This window comes from Pangasianodon hypophthalmus, chromosome 8, assembly GCF_027358585.1.
Source record: "Pangasianodon hypophthalmus isolate fPanHyp1 chromosome 8, fPanHyp1.pri, whole genome shotgun sequence".
Lineage (NCBI taxonomy): Eukaryota > Metazoa > Chordata > Actinopteri > Siluriformes > Pangasiidae > Pangasianodon > Pangasianodon hypophthalmus.
In genome coordinates this window covers 15,964,036-15,988,707 of record NC_069717.1, presented here as the reverse complement: position 1 = coordinate 15,988,707, position 24,672 = coordinate 15,964,036, and the positions used below count along the sequence as shown (strand labels likewise).

At 38.4% G+C, this 24,672-nt stretch overlaps 1 protein-coding gene across 4 annotated transcripts in view; it reads right to left on the bottom strand.

The window, feature by feature from the left end:
• The window catches only part of igsf9b (immunoglobulin superfamily, member 9b), a 39,583-nt gene that overhangs the window by 6,238 nt on the left and 8,673 nt on the right, over nt 1-24,672 (bottom strand). For 3 of the 4 annotated variants that reach the window (XM_026910773.3, XM_026910774.3, XM_026910775.3), the window contains exons 3-18: nt 22,107-22,310; nt 12,370-12,516; nt 11,159-11,310; nt 10,108-10,225; nt 8,522-8,663; nt 7,547-7,692; nt 7,225-7,367; nt 6,990-7,130; nt 6,464-6,580; nt 6,149-6,299; nt 5,931-6,042; nt 5,670-5,845; nt 5,188-5,426; nt 5,000-5,084; nt 1,075-1,245; nt 397-433 (exon numbers count right to left, since the gene is read on the bottom strand). In XM_026910773.3, coding sequence (XP_026766574.3) covers nt 397-433; nt 1,075-1,245; nt 5,000-5,084; nt 5,188-5,426; nt 5,670-5,845; nt 5,931-6,042; nt 6,149-6,299; nt 6,464-6,580; nt 6,990-7,130; nt 7,225-7,367; nt 7,547-7,692; nt 8,522-8,663; nt 10,108-10,225; nt 11,159-11,310; nt 12,370-12,516; nt 22,107-22,310 — 2,281 coding nt within the window. The remainder of the gene's footprint in view (nt 1-396; nt 434-1,074; nt 1,246-4,999; nt 5,085-5,187; nt 5,427-5,669; nt 5,846-5,930; nt 6,043-6,148; nt 6,300-6,463; nt 6,581-6,989; nt 7,131-7,224; nt 7,368-7,546; nt 7,693-8,521; nt 8,664-10,107; nt 10,226-11,158; nt 11,311-12,369; nt 12,517-22,106; nt 22,311-24,672) is intronic. The other variant, XM_034306990.2, reaches the window with a different exon arrangement.

The following is a 24,672-nucleotide window of genomic DNA, read 5'->3' as shown; positions in this document are numbered from 1 at the left end:
TTCAATTACCATGTGTATGTTTTCTATTGCACCAATTAAACCGTATCTGCACGTGCATCCACAGCTGACTCCAATCCCTGACAATATTACAATAGTATGGCTAGAGAGTAGGAAGGGGTTACATTACATATGAACATATGAAGTATTGTACTACATTACATATGAAGTATTGTTACTTCCTAAGTTACTGAAGTAAGAAAGAAAACAGACATAGAAAGACTTGTAAATGTACAATCTGATTCTTTCACACAGTTCATATTTTGGCATAATGCAAGAAATGAAAGTCACAAATATTATAATACTGTAATATAATATTCTACTGTTACAAAACTCTCTGGAAGTTTGTGAGGGTATTTTGGAATGATGATGACATGCATAGTACTGATGGAGACTTACTGTAGAGATCGGGTCTTCTGGAAGGCATTAGAGATAACTAAAACAGTAAGGAGGCAGGAAATGGAGAAGACAGTTTATATAATGTCACAGTACAAAACAAATGATCAAACAATGCCATTAAAGAACTCAACAAAAATAAATTTATGTTAATACTCTGTCAAGTCTTGACAAATTTGTCAATTCTTGACAAATTATTCTAAAGCCTTTTCATAATGTGTAGGATGTAAATACTAATAAAAAGGTGCCAAAACCTAAGGTTTAAGGAAAATGTGAAATATGATAGTGTTACTGATCATTTCTGGTCTTATTTTCTCTTTGTGGATGTCTAACAAAATTTAAATAAAGGTAGGTATTAAGAATGAAAAAATCAAAAGCAGTTAACTAGCTAGAACTATCTAGATGTGGTTTTTGTCATCTAGTCATGTACAGTATATACTCTTGGGCAAATCTAATCATAACTGCAGAGGGCTAGTGGGTGTATGCAGGTTTTTATTCCAACCAAGCAGGAGTCACACCTGATTCCACCTCTTTAATGACCTTCAATCAACTATCAATTGTGGCTCCATGCTTGGTTGGAACAAAAAACCCACACCCACACCACATCCAACTTTTGTGGGTAAGAATTGGACATCCCTGCTCTATCTGAATTACTGTGTAGAGCTCTTATATTCCCCTTACCATCTTGTCTCTTCCTGCGGCGCTGCTCCCTCCTGTGGTTCATACCACATGCTGTCACCACTGAAAGAATGATAGTCACAAATAGGAAGCACACACCTGCCATCACACCAGCCATCAGGGGCTGAGTAACAAAAGTCAACAAGCTGGATGGAGCTGGATATACCTCCATACCTGCAGACCAAATTGTAACAGAAATGATAAAATGTAAAGGAAATTAAAAAAAACTTTTACTAGTACATTTGCTAAGTTAATGATTACTAAACTGCTTTCTTGGTCACTGTTATTAACAACTAGTAGCTCTTTCCATCTTCTAGACTGTTGCATCCTTTTTTTGCCAGATAATAATTAAAATTGTGCTTTACTGGACAAGTACACTAGTGTATACATGGTCTATACATAGTGTATACAATTTGACTTATTGAGCTCCTGCTGTACTTCAAGATATTACATTAAGATAATAAGGACAAGGACACAAGCAACACTGGAAATATAACTCATGTTCAAGGCAACTGTCTTTTGTAATTTTGTATGTATAAAACTCCAACAGCACCTAACCCTAATCTATGTAGTAGCATGTTTCTTAAACACAGGACTTGCAGTTTGATCTGAATAAAATAAATTAAAGGTGCACTTAACTTTAGTTCTGTCAGGAGTTCTCATTAGCTTTTTTTAGTCTCACTCAAGAGAATGCTGTACTGGACTTATGTATGGTGTATATACTTGCTGATCAACATAGCAGTCATGCTAAAATGCATTTACTTAAATGATAAAGCTTGATGTTTACAGTAAATATGTACAGTGCCTATTCACCCCCCCCCCCCCCCCCCTTTGCCTTTTTCCTATTTTGCTGCATTACAACCTGGAATTTAAACAGATTGATTTTCAAATGAGTTACATTTGATTTACACAACATGCTTACAATTTCTGAGATGCAAAATATTTTTTATTGTGAAGCAAACAAAAAATAAGACCAAAAAAACAGAAAACTTGGGTGTGCATAACTATTCACCCCCTCAAAGTTAATACTTTGTAGAGCCACCTTTTGTAGCAATTACAGCTGCAAGTCTCTTTGGGTATGTCTGTATGGGCTTAGCACATCTAGCCACTGGGATTTTTTTCCCATTCTTCCAGGCAAAACTGCTCCAACTCCTTTAAGTTGGATGGGTTCCGCTGGTGTACAGCAGTCTTTAAGTCAGACCACAGATTCTCTATTGGATTGAGACCTGGGCTTTGACTGGGCCATCCCAAAACATTCAAATGTTTCTCCCTAAACCAATTGAGTGTTGCTTTGGCAATGTGTTTAGGGTCATTGTCCTGGAAGGTGAACCTCCTTTCCAGTCTCATCTCTTCGGCAGACTGAAACAGGTTTGCTTCAAGAATTGCCCTGTATTTAGCACCATCCATCACTCCTTCAATTCTGACCAGTTTCCCAGCACCTGCTGATGAAAAACACCCCCAAAGCATGATACTGCCACCACCATGCTTCACTGTGGGAATGGAATTCTGGGGGTGATGAGAGGTGTTGGGCTTGCGCCAGACATAGCGTTTTCTTTTATGGCCAAAAAGTTCAATTTTAGTCTCATCTGACCACAGTACCTTCTTCCAGACGTTTGGGGAGTCTCCCACGTGTCTTTTGGCAAACTGAAGACGTTCTTCCTTGTTTTTTTCTTTAAGCAAGGGCTTTCTTCTGGCCACTCTTCCATAAAGCCCAGCTCTGTGGAGTGTAAGGCTAATATTGGTCCTATGGACAGACACTCCAGTCTTTGCTGTGAAGCTCTCCAGCTCCTTCAGGGTTATTGTTGGTCTTTTGGATGCTTCTCGAATTAATGCCCTCCTTGCTCGGTCTGTGAGTTTTGGTGGGCGGCCCTCTCTTGGCAAGTTTACTGTGGTGCCATATTCCTTCCACTCTGCTATGGTGGATTTAATGGTGCTTCGTGGGATATTCAAAGTTTTGGATTTTTTTTGTAACCCAATCCTGATTTATACTTCTCCAAAATATTGGCCCTGACCTGTTTGGAGAACTCCTTGGTCTTCATCATGCTGCTTGCTTGATGCTGCCTTTTGCTCAGTGGTGTTGCAGACTCTGGGGCTTTTCAGAGCAGGTATATATGTAAGCTGAGATGATGTGACACTTAGACTGCAGACAGGTGGACTTAATTTAACTAATTATGTGACTTCTCAAGTTAACTGGTAGCACCAGAACTTATTTAGGAGCTTCATGGCAAAAGGGGTGAATACAAATGCACACACCAATTTTCAGTTTTTTATTTTAAAAATTTTTTTGAAATGAGTTTTTTTATTTAATTTCACTTCATAAACTTGGAGTATTTTGCATAGATCCACTACATAAAAGCCAAATGAAAATCCTTTAAATTACAGGTTGTAATGCAACAAAATTGCATTACAAAGGGGGGTGAATACTTTTGCAAGGCACTGTAGATACACTGCCTGGCCAAAAAAAAAGTCACACAATCTAATATTTTGTTGCACTGCATTTAGCTTTGATTACGGCACGCATTCGTCCTGGCATTGTTTCAACAACCTTATGCAACTTCACAACATTTATTTCCATGCAGAGTTGCATTAATTTTTGGCTGAGATCTTGCATTGAGGACAGGAGAGTCTAACCACTCCCTAAAGTCTTCTCCAGCACATCCCAAAGACTTTCAATGGGGTTAATGTCAGGACTCTGTGGTGGCCAATTCATGTGTGAAAATGAGTCCTCATGCTCCCTGAACGACTCTTTCACAAGTTAAGCCTGATGAATCTTAGCATTTTCATCCTGGAATATGCCTGTGCCGTCTGGGAAGAAAAAGTCCATTGACAGGATAACCTGGTCATTCAGTACATTCAGGTGCTCAGCTGACTTCATTTTATTGCCACACAATGAGGCTGAGCCTAGACCTGACCAGTTGATGCAACCCCAGATCATAACACCTCCTCCAGAGGTTTGTACAGTAGGCACTATGCATGGCGGGTGCATCACTTCATGCATTTCCCTTCTTACCCTGACACGCCCATTGCTTTGGAATAGGGTCATGACCTTTTTCTATTGCTCCACAGTCCAGTCTTTATGCTCCCTATCAAACTGAAGTCATTTTTTCCGATTAGCCTCACTAACAAATGGCTTTCTTGTGGCCACACAGCTGTTTAGTCCAAATCCTGTAAGTTCTCATCACATTGTGCTCTTACTTTCACTATTAAACATAGCCTTGAGTTCTCCAGTCGATTTTTTTACAATGTGACATCAAGCGTTTTAAAGATCTCCGATCACGATCATTCAAGATTTTTTTCCGACTACATTTCTGCTGTAAAGTTGACGGTTCACCACTATCCTTCCAAGCTTTAATAATGCACTGGACATTTCATAACCCAGTTCAAGTGATTTCAGCAATCTCCTTAGTTGTTTTCTTTGCTTGATGCAGGCCAACAAATTGTCCCCTTCAGTAACATGTTTTCCACGACCATGGGATACGTAATCTGCCATGGTTGTTTAAGAAATGAGAAGCTACACACTGTATCAGTTAAGGTTAAAAGAATTGTTGCCAGCTGAAACATATTAATCACTTCAGTAATGATCCAATCATAGGCTTTTAAGTATTTGCTTATTTAAACCCAAACAGCGACCTTTTTTTTTGGCCACGCAGTGTATTATCTAGTATTTGTGTTATTAATGCTGCCAGTGAACAATAATTATACATAAAATCTGGAATAGATTTACCTTGAATTCTAAAAAAATGAAAAAATAATAACAAAACAACAAAATTCTCAAACAAAAGCACATTTATGGTTCACCAAATAAATTGCCAGACAATATTTAAATGAAAAGTAGTGGTGCAATGGGAGTACTGGAAACACTGATGGTCCTGAGCTAATATGATTGTGAAGGTTAATAAGTGAAATACTGTCAAGTTTATATACTTACCTTTAGTGGTGATATTGACTGATTCACTGGGTTCACTGACTATTCTAGCTCCATATGACAGTAGCCGCAGCTCATAGCAGGAGTCCTGTGGTTGGGAAATTAAGCAACAATTAATTTTGGTGCCTCAGTTGGTTACATTCTGTTGCATGTCATTTTTATACACATTACAAAACATTTTGGAACCTTACTCTTGTCAGTCCTTGGACAAGTATTTCTGTGGCATTGACTTTGATTTCTCTCTCAAGTGTAACCCATTCGCCCTTCTCCCGCCTTGCCTGGAGCATGAAGGCTGTGATCAGTGGAGACTGAGCAGGGGGCGGCAGCCACTGCAGCAGCACACCCACTGCTGTGTAATTTACTGACAATGAGGTGGGAGCAAGTAGTGCTGCTAAATTGGTTACTACAGTAGGTGGATCTGTTGGAGGAGCTGAATATGAGAAACAAAAGAGAGAAATCAACATCACGAATGTATAAAGAACAATATCAGAAAATAAAATTGAATTAAATGGAGTACAATGATCATCATCAATGAGTATCATTTAAATACATATAAAGAGATAGTTAGCAGAAAATAATTACAGCAGAAACAATACGACAAATTTAAGTAAATCAGAATGTAGTAAACACAGGGTCAGAAACTTCAAAGACACGTAGCCAAGGCTATACTGACGCAGGGTCATGATGGTGACAATCTCACTGAATGGGCCAGAGCCCAGCTTGTTCTGGGGCAAGATGCTGAACTGGTAACTAGTGGCAGGCTGGAGACCTGTCACAAGGAGGCTGGATTCAGATATGGGGACTGGGAGTGAGGTCCACTCATGTTTCCCTCTATTAGTGGGCTTCACCCTGAGGGGAACAAAAGAACAATAAAATGACAAATTAGAAGCTTCATGCTACAATTGATAAGATAGACCAAAATGAGGTCACTCACCAAATGCTGAACTTCTGGGTATATCCTCCATTAAAACCAGGCTCCCAGGATACATTGGCATTGTCGATGCCTGGATCTATAGACACTGCAGTCACAGCATGGGGACTTGTGCCTAAAAATGAATGAACATTCAGTTTATGCATGAAGACAATGCAAACACAATAAAGAACTAGGTTTGAAATGTTAAACGCTTTTCTCTCTAAATGCTCTTCCCTCACCTAATACTAGAACCACAGTGCCTTTACTGACTGTGGCTACGGAGTTGGTAGCATGACACTCCCATGCCCCTTGATGGTTTTTGCTGAGTGGATGCAGAACCAGTGAACCATTGGACAAAACAGTAAATGGAGAGCTAGGCGTAGTCCTAACCTGGAATACAAGACCAAAAAACATCCCAAAAATGAGCCGCACAGCAATATCTCAAAATACTCTGAACAGTGTATTTGTGTAAAAAAAAGTATGTAAAAAAAGAAAGATTTAATATTAATTTGTTGTCATTTCTTTAGGATTATCTTAGGAAACTGAGTGCTCACCTTGGTCCAGGTGATATTAAGTGGTGGGTCCCCATGTGCTTGGCAGGGAATGATTAGCTTTCTACCAACTTCCTGCAGGTACTCAGCCCTGGGGGACACCCTAAACAATGGGGGATCCTGTGAAGGAGAGGGAATGTTAATGACCAATCCAGGAACCGGTTAAATCTGGGGCCTCATTTATAAAATGTTTTGCACAGATTCCAGAGTGGGTGCATGCATGTACCAAAAAACAAATAAAAAAATAAAGTATGCACCAAGAATAATCAGATATATAGAGCCATGTGCACCGTCTCCTACTCACAAGCCCCTTTATAAATCACAATCTTGTGGTCTAACCCATCTCCTCTCCTAATTAATGATAAGTGGTTCTTATCACATCTGCTTTTTGTTTATTTATGGCCTCATATGCATATAATAGAAATACAATTGTCTAGTGTGTACAATCTATCATTGTGTAGAAATACCAGTTGAAACCACATTAGTCAGAGCCTGTTACATATCTCAGATTATTTGTAGACTCCTGTACCTTCAGAATTACTCTGGTGGGTTCAGACTGACCCATAGTCCCAAAGCTGTTGTAAGCAGTGCAGGTGTACATGCCTACTGAATCATCATTGGCTATGGCTATGAACACGGAGCCTTCTGAGTTTATCATCCAACCTGGGTGCTAACCAACAAACAGAAAACAAACTTTATTGTCCAGAAATATTCTATTTATGTATTTGTGATAACTAGGGTGATTCTTGTGGCTTTGAGAGTACCTGGTGTAGGTCCAGTGAGGCACCATCTTTGGTCCAGTTGACAAACAGCATTGGAGGCTCGGCTTGAACTGGGCACACAATTGTTCCACCCATGCCAGCAGGGAGGTAGGTCTCCCTAGGCATCCGCATCACCCGTGCAGGATCTAAGAGATTTAGATAGGATAGAAGGCACAATATAGCATAACAAACTGTATCATACAGCAACAAACTAGAGAGTCACAGATTACAGATCAAATAATGCACATTTATTTTGATATATGTTAAACTCCTTTGACTATTACGCATCAGGCCTTGCAGACAGTTTTGTGAACACAATACTTACATTTCACTTTGAGGTAAGCAGAAGCAGAGGGTGGAGTCAGTAACCCATTGGAGGGAATGCAGGTGTAGTTTCCTGAGTCTTCAGGGATTAACTCAGGAATGAGCAGAGTACCATCCACCAGGACCTTAACTCGAGACTTCAGAGATCTATGAACACATGCACCCAGTGTATGTGTTAACAAAGTATTAAATATAATACTGCAACATTTTACTACAGTATAGAACAAGTAACATCTATCTATCTATCTATCTACACTCATGTAGCACTTTATTGGGAACACTATACCAATACTAATACATTCTGGTCCATGTTGACATGATAGCATCATGCAATTCCTGCAGATTTTTCAGGTGCACTGAAATGCTGTGAGTTACTGTAGCCTTTCTGTCAGCTCAAACCAGTCTGGCCATTCTCCACTGACTGCTGTCATTAACATGGTGTTTCCATCTGCAGAACTGCCACTCACTGGATGTTTTTTCTTTATTGCACCATTCTGAGTAAACTATAGAGACTCAGTTGATGTGAACATTACCCGAAGCTGCTGGCCTGTATATGCTTGATTTTACACGCATTGCACGCATTGACTGATTAGATAATTGCATGAATGAGTAGGTGAGTGTATATACATATATAAATATAAAACACACACACCATATTATATTACCACATTCACTATATTATATTTATAACAACCATAAACACAAAATATTAAAAATATTTGCTAAATGACTGGTGATCTTTGATTACTAAAGAAGTAGGGGTTACATTTAAGTCTATCAAAGGGGTTAGGAATATTATTTATTGCACTAAATTACACTAAAAGGTTAAGAATAATAGATTCACTGTTGTATTATATGCTTTAAGATACATGATTGAATAATAGGATGGGGTTTAAGGGTTAGTACTATAACTACACCTGAGCTACACAGAGGGAATTTACCCTAACACAGAGGTACAGATACATTTAGCACTCACTCAACATTATAGACATTTTGTCCTTCTTTCTGCCACTCATACGTGAGGTTAGATGGGTATGCATCAGCATGGCACTGAAGAACTCCATCCCCGGACATGTTCATGGTAGTGTCCACAGGGGGAATAACAATGACTGGAGGACCTGTTAAAAAAAAAATGCTATAAATCCTGATTTAATCTTTTGTAACTAAAGTGTTCAGAAGTTGCTCATCCTAGAAATAAACAACAGGTGGCACTGTTTATTCTTTTATATGACTTCCTCTAAGATGCAGGATATACAGTATGATTTTTATCATTGCTTATATGCTGTTATTTACACTGTGGCACACATTTCTAAATAACCAAAGCTCACCTATTTTTTTGCACCTAGCCATTGGTGCAAAACTATACATTTTTACTGTCATTATAAACTCATTAATTATTTCACACACTGCTCCACCTCTAAACACATTTTCATGATACTTTCAAGCCATAATTTGAAACAGAAAATGCATAAATCTGAAAATGAATGAATAAACAATGGCCTTACCAGCACAAACATTAAAGAGCTTTTAACTACGTCTCAGTCTTAAATATCCCGATAAGAAAAATTAAGTTAAAATGTTATTCTATAGACAAAACAATGCAAAGAAAGTGTCTTAAAAGTATATTGTATTTATGCATTCATTCATTCATCTTCAGTAGGCATTTTATCCTGATCAGGATTGCAGTGGATGCAGAGTCTGTGCCTGGAACACTGTGCATGAGGCAGGAAACACAAACATAGGGAGAGTATGCAAAATGTAGCACACCGTAATCAGGATCGAACATGTGAACACAAAAATGCATTCTTCCAGTGAGCCCAAACATATATATGAACAGCAACTAAAGAGGCCTGTGTTGCTAACTGCTGTATAATAGAGAATGATGAAGGCAAATTAGAATTTGTACAGAGAGGCAGAGGATGAGGAGCCAGACAGTCTCAAATGAAATTCAGGCTACACTAGATGACAATGTCATTGACCATGATTTGATAGGCCAAAACTTTTCCGATATCATTTCATTAAAGAGAACATTATATGTGGAGTAGAAAAGAGTCTTTGGTCAAGCAGAAATGATCAGTTTTAATTTTTTTTAGTGTTTGTTTATGTTTAATGAATTCTAGTGTTTGTTTATGTTTAATGAATTCTTCCCATGCAAGTGTAGTGTCTGTTTTGGTCACTTTTTCCCACTTGTATATAGCAAAACACAAAGTAAGGACAAAGTATTAAAAGAATTAAATAAAGAATTACACATTTATGCAATTTTCACAACAATGACACAAATGTACATCCACAGGTGATTACAGCCGCAGGAAGAAACATGGCTTGTTGTAGCACACACTTGCATTTGGTATTTTGATGCAAACGTTTCACTTTGAGAAGCATGTTTATGATTTTTGCGGCTGTGTTTAATTTTGCTTACAATATATAGATTTGCAAAATCTGTATTATGGTGCTGAGAATTGTTGTAGCATTTGAGGTTAGATACACTGTTACCTGAAATGTGTTTAAGAAACTAGTACCTCTTGCTTTGTTCTCTCACATGGATGAGTCAGGGTCACTGACCTTTAACCTGTAGCTGGGTAATGTGAGTCAAGTTTCCCTCAGAGTTGGATACGTGACACTTGTACATTCCTGCTGTTTCCCTGGTAACCTTGACCAAAGATAAGGTTCCACTGATTACCTGATGGGAACAAGAATGTCCAAAGTTAAAAGAGAAATGTTACATACATATCTCAGTATCAACAGTTGGTAGGTTTAATTTATTTACACCAACTTTGTGAAAGTCCTACAGCAATGAAGTGCATGTAATTCTAGTTTGAGTATTACCATGTTGTATCTGACTAGTCCCCTGTGTTTATTATTATTATTTATATCTTCTACTGCATTTAACATTTCATTTCTTTTATGAATAATTTTAAAGTTAATTTTTACCCCTCTAGTCCTGTTTTTCTAGGATCCCAAACAGAGAGTGCTAATTTGCGTGTGCAATCTGATAAATTGAGCGTGCAGCTGGTGGGTATGTTGTGGATGATAATATAAAGCCCAATTGAAGTCAATGGTTGAGGCATGTATGGATCTTTAAGAAACTCCCACAAGGGTAAATTGAATATATTTCTAATTATGTTGCAAGTATAACACTGATTAAAGGTGGTGAGATGTGTAAAATATACTTCAAAATATGATATGAATACTAATGTGTAGACATTACGCTTTTCACAGGTACTCTTTGAATGCTATTGGCACTGTTGGTGTAAATATATGGTGAATATCCAATATGAAACTTTACTGTGGTAAACAGTCATCATTTTGAGAACACCTGCTTATTTTGTCTTGAAATGGAGAAAACTGCCAAATTTAATACCTGCCATTCTGCAATATTAATTTGTGCATAAATTTGTTGTTGCCAAACTGACTTTGAGGCCAAGTAATTCTTACTAATAGTGAGAACTATACAAGAAGAGTGTGGGCTTTGTTTTACCTGAATAGTTCATATTTAATGAATGAATGAGTCTGTGGGTCCATACTGAGTTTGCTGGCCAGCAGATTATGGGTTTACACTGATAAATGCATTTCACACATCAGCAAACCATGTTCTTTCATTTAGTTATACTACCTGAATCTTGTCTTCTTTCTCCCCTGTGTTATCCTCTTTTCTCCAGGTGACTGCTGGTTTTGGGTTGCCAACTGCACCACAGCTGAGGTTGAGAGATTCCCCCAAAAGCACCTCCACAAAGGAAGGGGGTATCTTTATAAACACTGGAGGAGCTACAGTGGAGAGGAAAGGGGAAAAGGTCATGCAGCATTTAGCTAATGGGGAACTATTTTACTCTACCTATATGGACACCTGCAGTATTTATCTAATCACATGTACATATAATAAAAACATTTAAAAGCGTCCATTTTCTTCCCCTCTGGTTGAATCAAATATGATTAAGTAATCACAGCCATCAATAAAGCATGACTAAACCCATTAAACACAAAACAACAAAACAAAGATTTCCCAAATGCCACAAAGAGACCTTAACCTGAAAACAATTACAAAAGTATGCAAAAATTGGAAAACAAACAGGTGTTATTAATATAAAATATGTGAGCAAAAGCTTTGGAAGAACAGCACTCTCATTTAAATAACTACTGAGTGTTATAGTCACCTGATCAGTCAAAGGAGAATGAGACAAGATTCCTTATTTGAGCTCTGATCTGAAATATGATCTGATCTGAAAAGTGTCATGAGCACTGATGTTTTAATAGTATGTGTGAGAGTCTTGGGAATGTGAGCAAAAAGCAATGAAAGAAACAGGCAAAAATGTGTGAATGTGAAAGATAAAAAAGTGCATTGTTCTAGGTGACACACTCACACACTCAACCCCACAACTGAAACATAAAAGGGGCACAACAAAAGAGGTTATATGATACAGCAAGCTCAAACACTGTTGATAGCATAGTGCCAAAATACACAGCAATGTGTAAAACCCTCATGTACACTGCAGCACTTGAAGTGTTCAGCCTCTTGCTGTTGTAAATCTCTGCTTAAAGTTTTTTATCACAAGACAATAAAATAAATCACTTACCCTTGCAAAGCTTTATTACATATATGTTAACAATCATAAGATTTATACAGTTTTATACTTGCTGCATATATGTATATGCCGATAAATGTATATAGTGTGTATATTTCTAACATTGTTTTATAATTTAAATCATTATAATCTCTACACACTGCTTTCTAAGGTGGAACATTCTAATGTTACTTTCTTGCTCCGTTCACTTTAGGTGTAGGCTAAATTAATTTAGGTACATTTCTCAAGCTCTGAGGAATCATACCTGTGATTGACAGGAAAGTCCAAGTGCCATTTCTGAACTCATCAGCAGTTCTGTCCAGCAAAAGTATGCGACATTCAAACCAGCCTTCATCCTCCAGAGTCAAGCCATCAACCACTAGAGATGCTCCCCGTGTCAGAGACACACGGCCTGAGGACAGAGTGAGCCAGAGAGACAGCAAAGTGAATAAGAAAACATATAACACTATAAAAACTTCAGAAACTTTTTATTTGTCAAATATACACAAGAACATGAGATAATTTCAACACATGATCCATACACGTGACAATGTAATCATATGACTACATAAAAGAGTAGAAGTAAAAACAACAATTGTTGTTACAGGAAAGTCTGCAGCAGTTCACCTATCACTCAGCAAAGTTAATTAGCAAAAAAAAAAAAAACAAACAAAAAAAAACACAATATGCAGAGACACTTGAAAGTAAACTACATGGCCAAAAGTTTGTGGACACCTGACCATCACATTCATCCATGCTTTTTGAACATCCCATTCCAGATTTAGTACGACCCCCCCCAACCCCCCCCCCCCCCCCCCCCCCAAAAATAAATAAATAAATAAATAAATAAATAAACCCTAATCCCCGCTCACAGACATATAGCAAATATCTGAACACTTAGCTGAGACAAGATCTATTATGCTTTAATTTGCAATCAATAACTCAGACAAAACTGAGAGCCAGATTTATGAAAGAACAATAAATTGCAGTAGATTGCAGTCATTGTGGATGATGCAAGTGAGCACAGAATCACACACTGATGTAATTTCACATGCCACTGTGGAATTTGAACTAATGGACAAGATAGGATAATTTTATTGAAGGCAATGCATTTTTTCGTTCTATGAGTGAACGACTGTGTACTAAAAATTAGGAAGAACACACACATACACACATGCAAAGCCTCAAGGCTGACTCCCCAATTCTGGCCACCCCTGTTCTTGTCATTCTGCTTCTGACATCTCCTGGCTCTCTAAAACTTGAACTGTCATTTGCCTAGTTACTGAAGCCTGCTTTTCAGTATCCCCTTTCCTCATTATTCCTCAGTATTCCCCATCTACACTCTCTGCCTCACCATGTCAAGCTGATGGCTTTTTTCAAACTTTTTGGGGTTTTAAATGTCAGCACCAGAAGTAATGATTGTGCATTGGCAGGAGACATTTATTCTTTTCCTGTTGGAATTTCAGTGCAACCCAAAGTCCATAGTGATGCCACAAACACCTTGAAAGTTGCTGTGGAACTATTTCGTCTTGCCTTGAGAAATGTATTACGTCCACACTAGGCTTTTCTTGACCTCCTAAAGGACAATGATTAACATCAGGTCTGGAACATTACAAGCGCAGGAGATAGCTGGGTAGATTCAGTATAACCGCATAATGGGTAATAACTTTGATGCTCATATTCATAAGTTGCTCATAAGCTCATAAGTTCCTGGTTACACAATTGCACCTTTTAACTATATAACATTATTTACAATTGCACTATCCGGTGTCACTCAGATGGGGATGTGTTCCCTATCGAGTCTGGTTCCTCTCAAGGTTTCTTACTCATATTATCTCAGGGAGTTTTTCCTTGCCACCGTTGCCTTTGGCTTGCTCATTAGGGATAAATTTATAAATTAAAATTTTGTATCTGAAATTTATATATTTCTATAAAGCTGCTTTGTGACAATGTCCAATGTCAAAAGCGCTATACAAATAAAATTTAATTGAATATGGCCCTCATAACCAAGACTATTACAATAAACGTTTTTAGGCTCTTGAACAGCGCAACATAAAAACGTTTACATTATATTTGGAAAATAGTGAGTTTGATTCCGGACAGCTATCCGGGGCCAGGAGTCCATTAGAACAAAACTGGCCCTGCACCCTAGTTGGGAGGGATGGCATAACTCTCCCCTGTCAATTAGAGTGGATTTAACCAATCGTGCGCATCTGTGAGCTCATGTATGCAGAAGTGGGTGATTAGTGCATCATACCATTCATTCTTGGTAAAAAATTTATTAATTTGTTTCAGCCTTTACTTTTCACTCACAAAATATCAGAGCACAATATACAGAGGCTTAATGGATATTATCCTCCACAGACTGCCCCAGGTATAAAAGTCTGACAATCAAACAACCTTATAACCTCAGGCACTGCTTTACATTGACTATGAATTACCCTTAGCCCCAGGTCCATTACTCTGTGTAAATGTTTATGCTCTCACTGGGGTTAGCAGCTGCATGATGAAAGCTCTAGGCCCATCCCCCTAAAGCAGTTTAACAGAAGCGTCTCTTAAAAGGAGTGTCTGTTTATGTTCTAATAAATATGGGTGCCAGATCAGGAAGGGGAAGGTGGTTATTAAAAGAGTAGGGAGAGGGGCAAACATTTACAGATGTGACAGCAGGTGTGCTGAAGCATGGGTGGAATTTGCTCTTATCTCTCATGTGAGGTCCTCCCGGCTCATCCCATTTCCTCCCTGTTTGATTACCAAACATCAGTAAAGATTATTCTGAGCAGACTGTAATTACAAACCCCAAAATATATTCTTAAAATTGTCACAGGTGTATTCCAAACTGATCCCTGAAAAACAGCACAGAACCTCAACAAGAAGGTTAAAAGTCTGCCAAGTAAAATTAAGACAATAATAAGCATACAGACATACAGTAAATACACATACATGCGCAAAAGAACTGACTGAGCCCTGTTGAACTGTTGTAGAGGGAATACTAGCCTTGAAGGGCTTCCTTACTAGTTTTAACAATTTATTTCAGGTTCACTTAACACAAAAGTGAGTATAAATCTACATACATAATCGTACACATCCAAACTAACTGAATGTGCAATATCCTCAGTCTTGGCTGCACATGTGCCAACTGCTGCAGTGGGAATATAAGGCTTCTATTGGACACTTAACCCTTTCCTGCTGTGGTGTGGCCGTCCATCATTGGGGGAGAATGAGGCACCTCACCACCCTGCTTAATTCTCAGGTTACCATAGTGATGAACCCAGGGGCGGGGAGTTTGGATTTGAATTCGTTTGCTGCATAAAGACAACAGGGCAAAAGGATTGGGAGGAAGGCAGGCTCACAAGGCGGGGAATGTTTGTGGCCGTGTTTTTTTTTTTTTTTAATGACGTGTAGGGAAGAAAATGGTGTGTTTTGATTTAAACTGGCTAAAGGATCATGACAAATAAAGCTGAGAGCAAAGAGGAGAAGGGTGCATAAGGGAATGTGTGTGTGTGTGTGTGTGTGTGTGAGAGAGAGAGAGAGAGAGCAGAGAGAAAGAAAGAAAGAAAGAAAGAAAGAAAGAAAGGTTTTATTTAAATCATAGCTCAAACAAAAGATCTGCCCTTAGCTGACAAATTCAAGTTTGTTTGGGTATTTTTTGCTTTGGGCACATTTGTCTGCTGAGCATTTCAATTCAGCACATGGTCAAAATTAATAATCTGTAAATGCAACACATGCAAGCATATTATATAATGCAAGTTGCAGGTTGCTCAACAATTGCAGTGTTGAAATTCCTTAAGAGGATTTCGTGGGACTCTCTGGATCAATAAATCCTCCAAGATCAATGTGCACTCAAGTGAGTTCTGACCTCTCTTTCCCCATAGTTTTCCTCCAGACACGTCCATCACTCTGCACATTGTTTTATTGGCAGGATGGCCAGGTCATCCAGGCCTGACCAATCATAGCACAAGAATCCCAGACAAAGACAATAAGATGTGGCTTTACCTTCCTTCTCAGCAACTATCTGCTCCAGTGCTATTCTTCCATTTTTCTTGCATTCTGTCTTCTCTATTCCCTTTTCACTGGATGATATTTTTCTCTCCATTACTCCACTTCCTACTCATAAATTCACTTTTTTCTTTTACCCTTAAGCTCTCATACCATGTAATATATTTCTTTTAACAGTCTGTTATTTTCTGTCTTTTTCTTCCTGCAATATTCATAAATTTATACTTGCATTTTTTTATTTCTGCCTCTTTCATCTGTTTGCATTTTCTCTTTCCTCTCCCTGTTATTTCATTTTCACTCACCATTTACATTTTTCCCCCACATATAACATGATATCTCTCCCATCATTATTAGAAAATGTCAGTATAATATGCAGTTAAGGGAGTAGATTTGAGGATGTAGAGGCCCTTACTTGGATGGCAGCATAAATCTCGGGCTGCTAAAACCCTTGTCCCAAGATGCTACAGCATACATGCACTTTTTCTAATCTAAATTAAGTACCAAAAGCCACTTCCATAGATAACTGACAATTATTTTTTTCAGTTATGTGTAGATGTATATGTATGAATCTCTGCTCAAATACACATGGTATCATGGTGAGCAGTGAAGACTACACAATCTATTAAGTTTTCCTTTTGTATTGTTGTCCTTATCTTTTCCATCCCATTTTTGTCTGCAGGCAGTGGACTGTAAATGTGATTGTTATATCTGTGGGGTTTTTCTGTCCCATAAATTAAGGCACCCATGCAATTGGGTCCTGTGCTGGGGGGGTCCTACACAGCAATCTATGGAAAACTATGGATCATTGTGCAAAGGGGGCCCTCAGCCTCGTTTTTCTTTGTTCAACCCTGTGTGAGTTTAATGGGAGTCGTGGCCCAGTTGCATTTTGGGATATGTTTGGATTTGAATAAAATAATACTTCTTGCCCCCCCGCCCAAAAAAAGGCCTTAGCACCTCCCCTCATCTTTCTGCTTTGCTTCAAAATGTACCTCAACCCCAATCCTCCACCGTTCTTTCCTAATCAGTTAAAACCTCCCATGAATGGCTCTTTGTCATGAGATAGATTACAGTGAAATCTCTCGCTGCCTCACTGCACCAGTAAACAGGCTAAGGCTAAGAAATACATGGCTAAGAGCAAAACAGTGCTCACAGACATGGATAAACATGGCTAAGCTTTACAGTTTTTTTCAATATCTATGACACATTTCTCCAAACAATTAACATAGCCATCAAAGCAATTACGCAGACCAGTGTAAGTCCACTGCAAACTGAACTACTGCTTTCTTCTCAGGTAACTGCATAGCTGTCATGTTTTGATTAAATAAGGCATTCAGCTATAATCATACAAGTACATTAAAGATAAAACGTAATTATCAGACAGCTGCAAAGCACTACTGAAGTTTTTTCCCCATATAAGGGGAAAAAAGGAGGTCAGCTTTTTTTCCACACAAAACACAGGGACAGTGTTACTATCATATTGGTTTCTTTCATATACTTTCCATCTCCAGTAATAGAAAAGCATTAGAAAAGGAGAATATGTTAGAAGACACACTATTAGGAAACATAGATATGTTTCAATCCACTTGCACACTTTCTGAATAGTGGAATTAGACATTAGCTTAAACCACCACAAACTGCCTTCATTCCAATTGTTTCCAGACTTGTTCTTGAGGAATAAGAATGATGAGCATAGAAAAATCAGGAGTCTTGCTGTGTGGTCCCTCTGTCCGGCATCCATGGCTTAAGATATGATCAGTTAGTGTTGCCCTTATTGATCCTTCTTCTTTATGCTGTTCTTTGAAACTCTCTTCCTTTTCCTATCTGCTCCTCTCTTCCTACTGCTTGGGCTCTCTGACTTTCTCTATTTCTACCTATTCCACTCTTCCTCTCTCAGCTTGTCATTTTCATCCTTCTTTTCCTCTGTCTTCTTCCTCTCCCAACAAATCTGCCTTATTTTATCCTATATATATTCTTTATATCCTTTCTCCTCATCACTCTTTTTCAGGCTTGTTTGGGAATCAGGGCAATGGGTACTTATATTTTGCACAATTCTTTGATATTTGTGAATTTAGCACTCCCGGTGTTTTGTGCTTTACTAACCCAGATGACAGCTTGATGGTAAATGTAAATTAGTTATGTGAAGATGACGTTTATGAGTTTGTTCCAGTGCTATGGAAATTTGCGCACGCACTTTTTTGAATTGTGTCAAAACGGTCAAAAATTCACTCTAGCTTTTGAAATATAAGTTTTTATAGGTGACCTCAAAATTGTTTTGAAAATATAGACACATGGTTTTAGGTAAACCATCCATGTCATTTTTGGGAAATAATGTGTATGTAATTTGTGTTAAAGTGTACAGTGTGTTTAATTAAATTATTACTGCTTCATTAAGCTGTGTTTAATAGTTTGAGAGTATTGACCTCACTTGAAGAAATGTGTTACTAAAATGGATAAAAACTGCATTGTCTCTCTGCTCAAACTGCAAGCTTTATTTGAAACCATTTAAACGGCTCTAAACAACAGTCAGTAATCTGATATGACCGTGTGACTCCAGAATATTGGTATGTCTTGAATGTTCACAAGGTAGTAAATGATTGCCAAGTTTAGTGCCCAAGTATGAGTTTCAGCCTAGATTACACTTACATGGCCCTGAAAAAAGTCCTAATGCACCATTCCTAATGCATATTAGTTAGTTCCTTATGCATATGGATTTTTTTGCTGTTGCTTACCACACACTTGGGCCACATTATTAAATTAACTTATTTTGCTCTTAAAGCACTGACAATTCAGATCAAGGTGTATTTTCACAGTGAAAGCCAAGCCAAGCTTCTGACCCTGTGAAAACCTTAATGACTGCCACCATGGTCACCCATGAGTAGTTTGACTCACAGAAACACTGCCATTCCCTCTTCCATTGCGTTCCCAGGTACAGATCCTCCCCATGGAGGTAAAACCAAACACAGTGATTCAACACAATAGAGCTCAAACACAATAGCAGTCTGGTCTGGTTCCTTCGTCCCCTGGCTAACAACCTATTTGGTCCAGTTTGGACAGTATAACAGGTTTGAACAATTTGTCTCAGTCATTTCTATGATGTGTTGATTAAACACATGGTAAGTAGTTTGGGAAAGTGTTTTGTGAGTAAGTAAGGTGCAAGAATGGTATGTGACAAGTGTAGAGGCCATGAAAGGTGCAAACTTTTTTAAAGTAAAAAATTTAAGGAATAGAAGAATTCCTCAAAGCCATGAATGACTGGGTAGTGAGACGTGGGTGGGACTGAGAAGGGCTATTCTTTTAATGATTTATAACTTATAAATGGTCTATACAAGAGCAGTCTTTTCATGTTCTGTGGTATGTCAGGCACTCAAGACTTTGGAGGAATGGTACCATGCCTCTGCTTAAAACAAAAGTAGTGAAAATCTCAAAAGTTTTAGAGGGGAAACAAAGTTGTTGACTTTTCAACACATTTAAATGGCTTTTAAAAGGCAAAGGAACAAGAAGGGAGAAAATTGTCCAAAGGTTAAAACCAGGCCCTGCTGAAAACCTCAAAGTGATAGAGACCTGGCAAGCCTGGCCTGAGAGAATTACACTCTCCCCTCCCTATAGAGGGGGCCTTCTCCTTCATTTCCTTTGTGCTGGGGGGCATTTGATCTACTTTTGCTTAGGATAACAGGTTCTGACAGCGGAGCACAGGCTAAGCATCCATGGAAGTGCTACAAACGGAAGGAAACTCACATGTTTTCACCCATCAAAATCATATGACTTTATATATACAGTATTTTACCGCATAGGTATATTGAGGCAAAGTTGCACAATTATCAGAATTAGAATAGTTACTTATATACCAGTCTGTTTAACTATTAAACTTAAGAAATCAACTTCCGCTTACCTGTATTAAAACAGAAACAAAATTCTAAACACGGCTTCTATTTGTTTGTATCATTTTGGGCCCTGTGCTACAGCTCTCTTAACCTGGTCTCTCTAGTCATCACAGCAGAAGGCACATGGTTCTGACTATTGCAATGCAATTAGCTTTTGTGCTAGTCTGAGACTCACCGGATAGCTTATCAGGTATGCCATGGAATCATTTTTTATTGTGGTCCTCCTGTAAGCAGCATATTCTCACAGCACTTATATTTGATATTTATCTCTAAGCAAGCTCACTGGAACTGTGTAGCCACATGTTTGCTGGTGAATGAACAAGAAAACCAGCAGAATCGTCGGGTGCAATATGACCAGTACTCTCTGTTTACTTTTGTACTCCACACTGGTAGTTGATATACCGCATACATAATGTATATGTTTTTAGTTTTGAACATCCATGCTAACATACTGTATCTGCAGTAATTAAAGTCTTATCACCCTTTACTGTAAGTCTTGGACAACAACTGAAATCTAAATAAATCCAAATAAAAGTGTGCTCAATACTCAAGTTTTGTTAAACAGTAATGGCATATGGCAAATGATGAAATAATAAAATAACTTTTGGCCCCAGAATCTGAACCAGGTTTATTATTAAAACTGTCTGTACTGAAAATCATGGATGACAGTAGGAATGTGATATAACAGTAGCATATCACAACGGCTGCTTAACTTAATGTATTATCAGGGTAATATTGCATTTTTGTAATTAGCTGCCTGCTTTGTTTTTCTGATAATGATCTCTAATCCGGGAAAAAAGAATTATGGCATTGCCTTCTCGTAGAAGGGAATTTGTGACATTGCTTCAAATATGTCCAAAAATCTTAGAACATGACTGTCCTTATCCTGCCTCCAGTATTGCCCACACTGTGCCTTCCTAATTCAATTCAGAGGTAGTACTGATATTTGGACACTTGCACGATAACCATATTGTGCCTTATTTCCTTGCTCATTATTTAAGTGCTGCTGACAGATCTGAATTGATGTTGCATCAGCTGCTCACCCTGAAGGGGTTGTATGAGTGATAGCACAGAGCACGGGTGCAGGTCAGGCAGAGCCCCATCTGTGCCATGGCTCACTGGGGAAACAAGGAAATTATCTCTCTGATCAAAACCTGATCGCATGAAATAAAAGCCCATCAAAGTAAACAGCATTAACTATGATCAATGTGGGTTATTGTCAGTCTGCCAAAGGGAGGAAAGCCTCTGGGATTTAATGATGTATTTTGTCTTTTGTTCTTCGTGAGATAATGACTGATTATCATTTCTAGATTAAGGAGTGTATTATCTCCTGTGCTTCATATTTTCATCTTGCAGCAATAAAGAAATCCTTCTCTTAGTGGGTCAGATATACAGGATCAGAATACTGATCCAGACAGCAGTGGCCCAATATGTCCCCACAACCTGCAAACCCCATGCTGCTTAACCCAGACCCCTCTGAATATCCACCTCCCCCACAGGCTGCACATAGCCTACCCCTCCTGCACTGCATCCATAAAAGCTATTCCCTCCTCCCCTCTTTCCCTTCCCTTACTTCCTAGTGCCATCTCTCCCACACACAGACTCAGACACACTCAGTGTAATTACAGAGTACTTGTTATTTGGGCTGGATCACCTATTTGATGATATTCTTTCCATGATCAAATGCTTATACAGACACACCCACACATACACACACACACATACACACACACACACACACACACACACCCATGCACACACTATCATCAAGAAAAAGAGCTGTCTTTTGATTTAAGCAGTTCTCTTGGGAAAAAATCCCTAAATGAAAGCATCCAAAGGGCCTTTAAAGCTAATGCAAAAGGTGCTCTTCTCCTGAGTTACCTTGGAACCTTTATATTGTCTACTCGTCTTTCACTAAACAGGCACTATCATGCTCTACAGAAGAGATAAGGGGATCTCTTATCAGCATGCTTCTATATTATCCAGTTTATAATATAAATAAACCAAACTCCTTGTGCTATACACATAACCTACACTAACATAATCACAACTTTACTTACTTTAATGACTTCTTCAGACATGAGGATCTAAAAGTGTACTGGGCACAAATGAAGCAGTAACTCACCTTTATAATTTGGGTGCACACGTGGCGTGTAAGCTCCAAATTTAATAAGAATGGGGACATTGTAGCCCAGCCGCACCCACTCAACCACGTGCAGAGGGAATAGATTCGGTGTCATGACCCCATCCGATGAAGTGAGGGTGCAGCCCAGTTCTACAGTCCCCCCTACTCTTCCTTTCACCACGGTTTCAGCACTCACTGAGGGATCTGAGACAAGACAAACACACACACATATTTATATCTTCTATCCTTGTGAAGACCTTCCACTGACATAATAATTAATGCAGCTAATTAATGCTATGCCTGCACCTAAAAGCGACCCTAACTTTAACCTCAGTAGCCAAAATGAAACATTTTGGCTCTTTAAGTTGTTCATTAAAAGCTGCAGTTTTTCGTAAAAGAATGTCCTCACAAGGCCAGAACTCTCAGATATTCATATACTTGTGGAGACATTTAGTCCCTACCAAGACACACACAGAGCATAAATACACATAAAGTAGATAAATCACTGACGCAGGACAAATAGCTGGTACAAACAGTATCATATCCATTAGATGCCTGTCATGTTGTCTTTTGCATGTCTTTTCATCACTTATCCGAGATAAATTGCAAAAAGTATTTAAGATGACAACACAGTGTCAAGGATGGTGTGGAGTATTTTATTAACAGTGAAAAACATGTGAACAAAGACTAGGACTATGTAACAAACATAAATTAGACAAGCATGGAATATACATGAACATGGCATGGATTCGGCAACACACAACAACGCTACTCACAGCAGATGCTAGACAAGGAGTGCGCCACAAACGTGACTTAAATACTGGTGCTCATTCTGCATAAACGTGGTTCAAGTGTTCGTGATCATGTGACTTAGTGCGTGATGTGAACATGTGGAGTCCAATTATCTTGACTTATTTCTACTAGACGTTCAAAATAACCTGAATTACTGAACCTTCATAGACACACAGAGTGAAAAGCATTTACAACTGGCACTGGTGAAATCTCAGAAGATCAGTAGAGAAGTGATTTTAAAGCTAAGTTTAGCACAAAACAATATCAATAGTAGATCAGTTCTACAAATTTTCAACTTTTTTAACTTTCCTAACTTAAATTAGGTTCTTAACTTGACTTCCCTAAGATAATTTTTCTAAGATAGTGGAAAAGAAGAAGAGTTAGTATACTGTATATATATATATATATATATATATATATATATATATATATATATATATTAGTATATATGGATTCACACACATGCACACACAAGTCAGGCAGATAGACAAATATGGAATAGCCATGAGAGTTGTTGGCTAATCAATGTTAATACGCTGGATCTCAGCCTGCATGTTCAAACAGCTATACAAACCTGAGAACACACTACACACTTCTCCCCTCACATCCACAAGATGCTGAAAGTCTTGTTTAGCAACCAGGCCTTCAGAGGGGAGGTTTGTGGACTGCCATGCTTCATGCTGACAAATTGCAAACTCATTTCAGCCAGCTGTTAACCTTGTCTTTCCCCTGTTACCAGAGCTGGTCCTTCACATTGTCTAGAACTGAGATTAGGACTAATCTCTCAAAGATGATGCTCTCTGATAAAGCGAGAGAGCAGCATGGCCCACCACACCCCCCCTCCTCAGACTGCTGTAAACACATGGCCTGCGACCTATCAGCATCCCCCTCCCCCTGGCACAGACAATGAAACCATGCCTTGACTAATGGGGAGAGCCTAAATCCCAGACTGATCAAAATCCGGATTTGCAGAATGTAATTTTTGTGGCCAGATTTGGCCCCTAAATACACTCTTGCTCTGTCTCACGTTTCTCTCCCATTATGCTTTGGGACAATGCTGGCTGATCCCTCATAGAATATTTATGTTAAACTGGTTCAGATGAATCCACAGCCCACAGACCCCCGGTTTATTATGATTACAGACACTTTGATATCAGACATCTCCTGTTAGATGGTAAATGCTGATATCTAAATATGATTGGAAATAAAAATTAAGAGAGGGTGGCAATCAAGGAGGGCAAACAGAAACAGAGAAAAACAAAAACAGCATCCAGACAAAGGGGATGGAGGAATAAATAATAAAGTGAGGAAAGTAAAGGTGGGAGAAACTACAGTGGGTCCAAAAGTCTGAGACAACCAGCGAAAATGCTTTGCTTTTTTTTCTAATTTAATACACCAATATTCATTACAAATTATATTATTGACAACAAATTGAGTGAAAAGTAGAATCATTGAAATATTTGGTATGTCCCCTTTTTTGCTTTAATGACAGTGTGCACTCGAGCTGGCATGGACTCCAAAAGTTTGTGCAAAACCTTATGATCCATCTCAGATCAAATCCATCGGTGTGTTGTCTGAACACGTTTCAATAGAAGAGATTAGACATGAAGAAAATCTGACCTTTTGAACAAAGCAGTTCAAATGGTCAATACATTTAAATAGGGACTTATAAATACTGCAGAATCTTGAATATTAAATATATATATATTGAACAGTTATTTTCTTTGTTTTAAATATTTCAAAATTCTAAAACCTTCTGTTTATTTCCAATTCT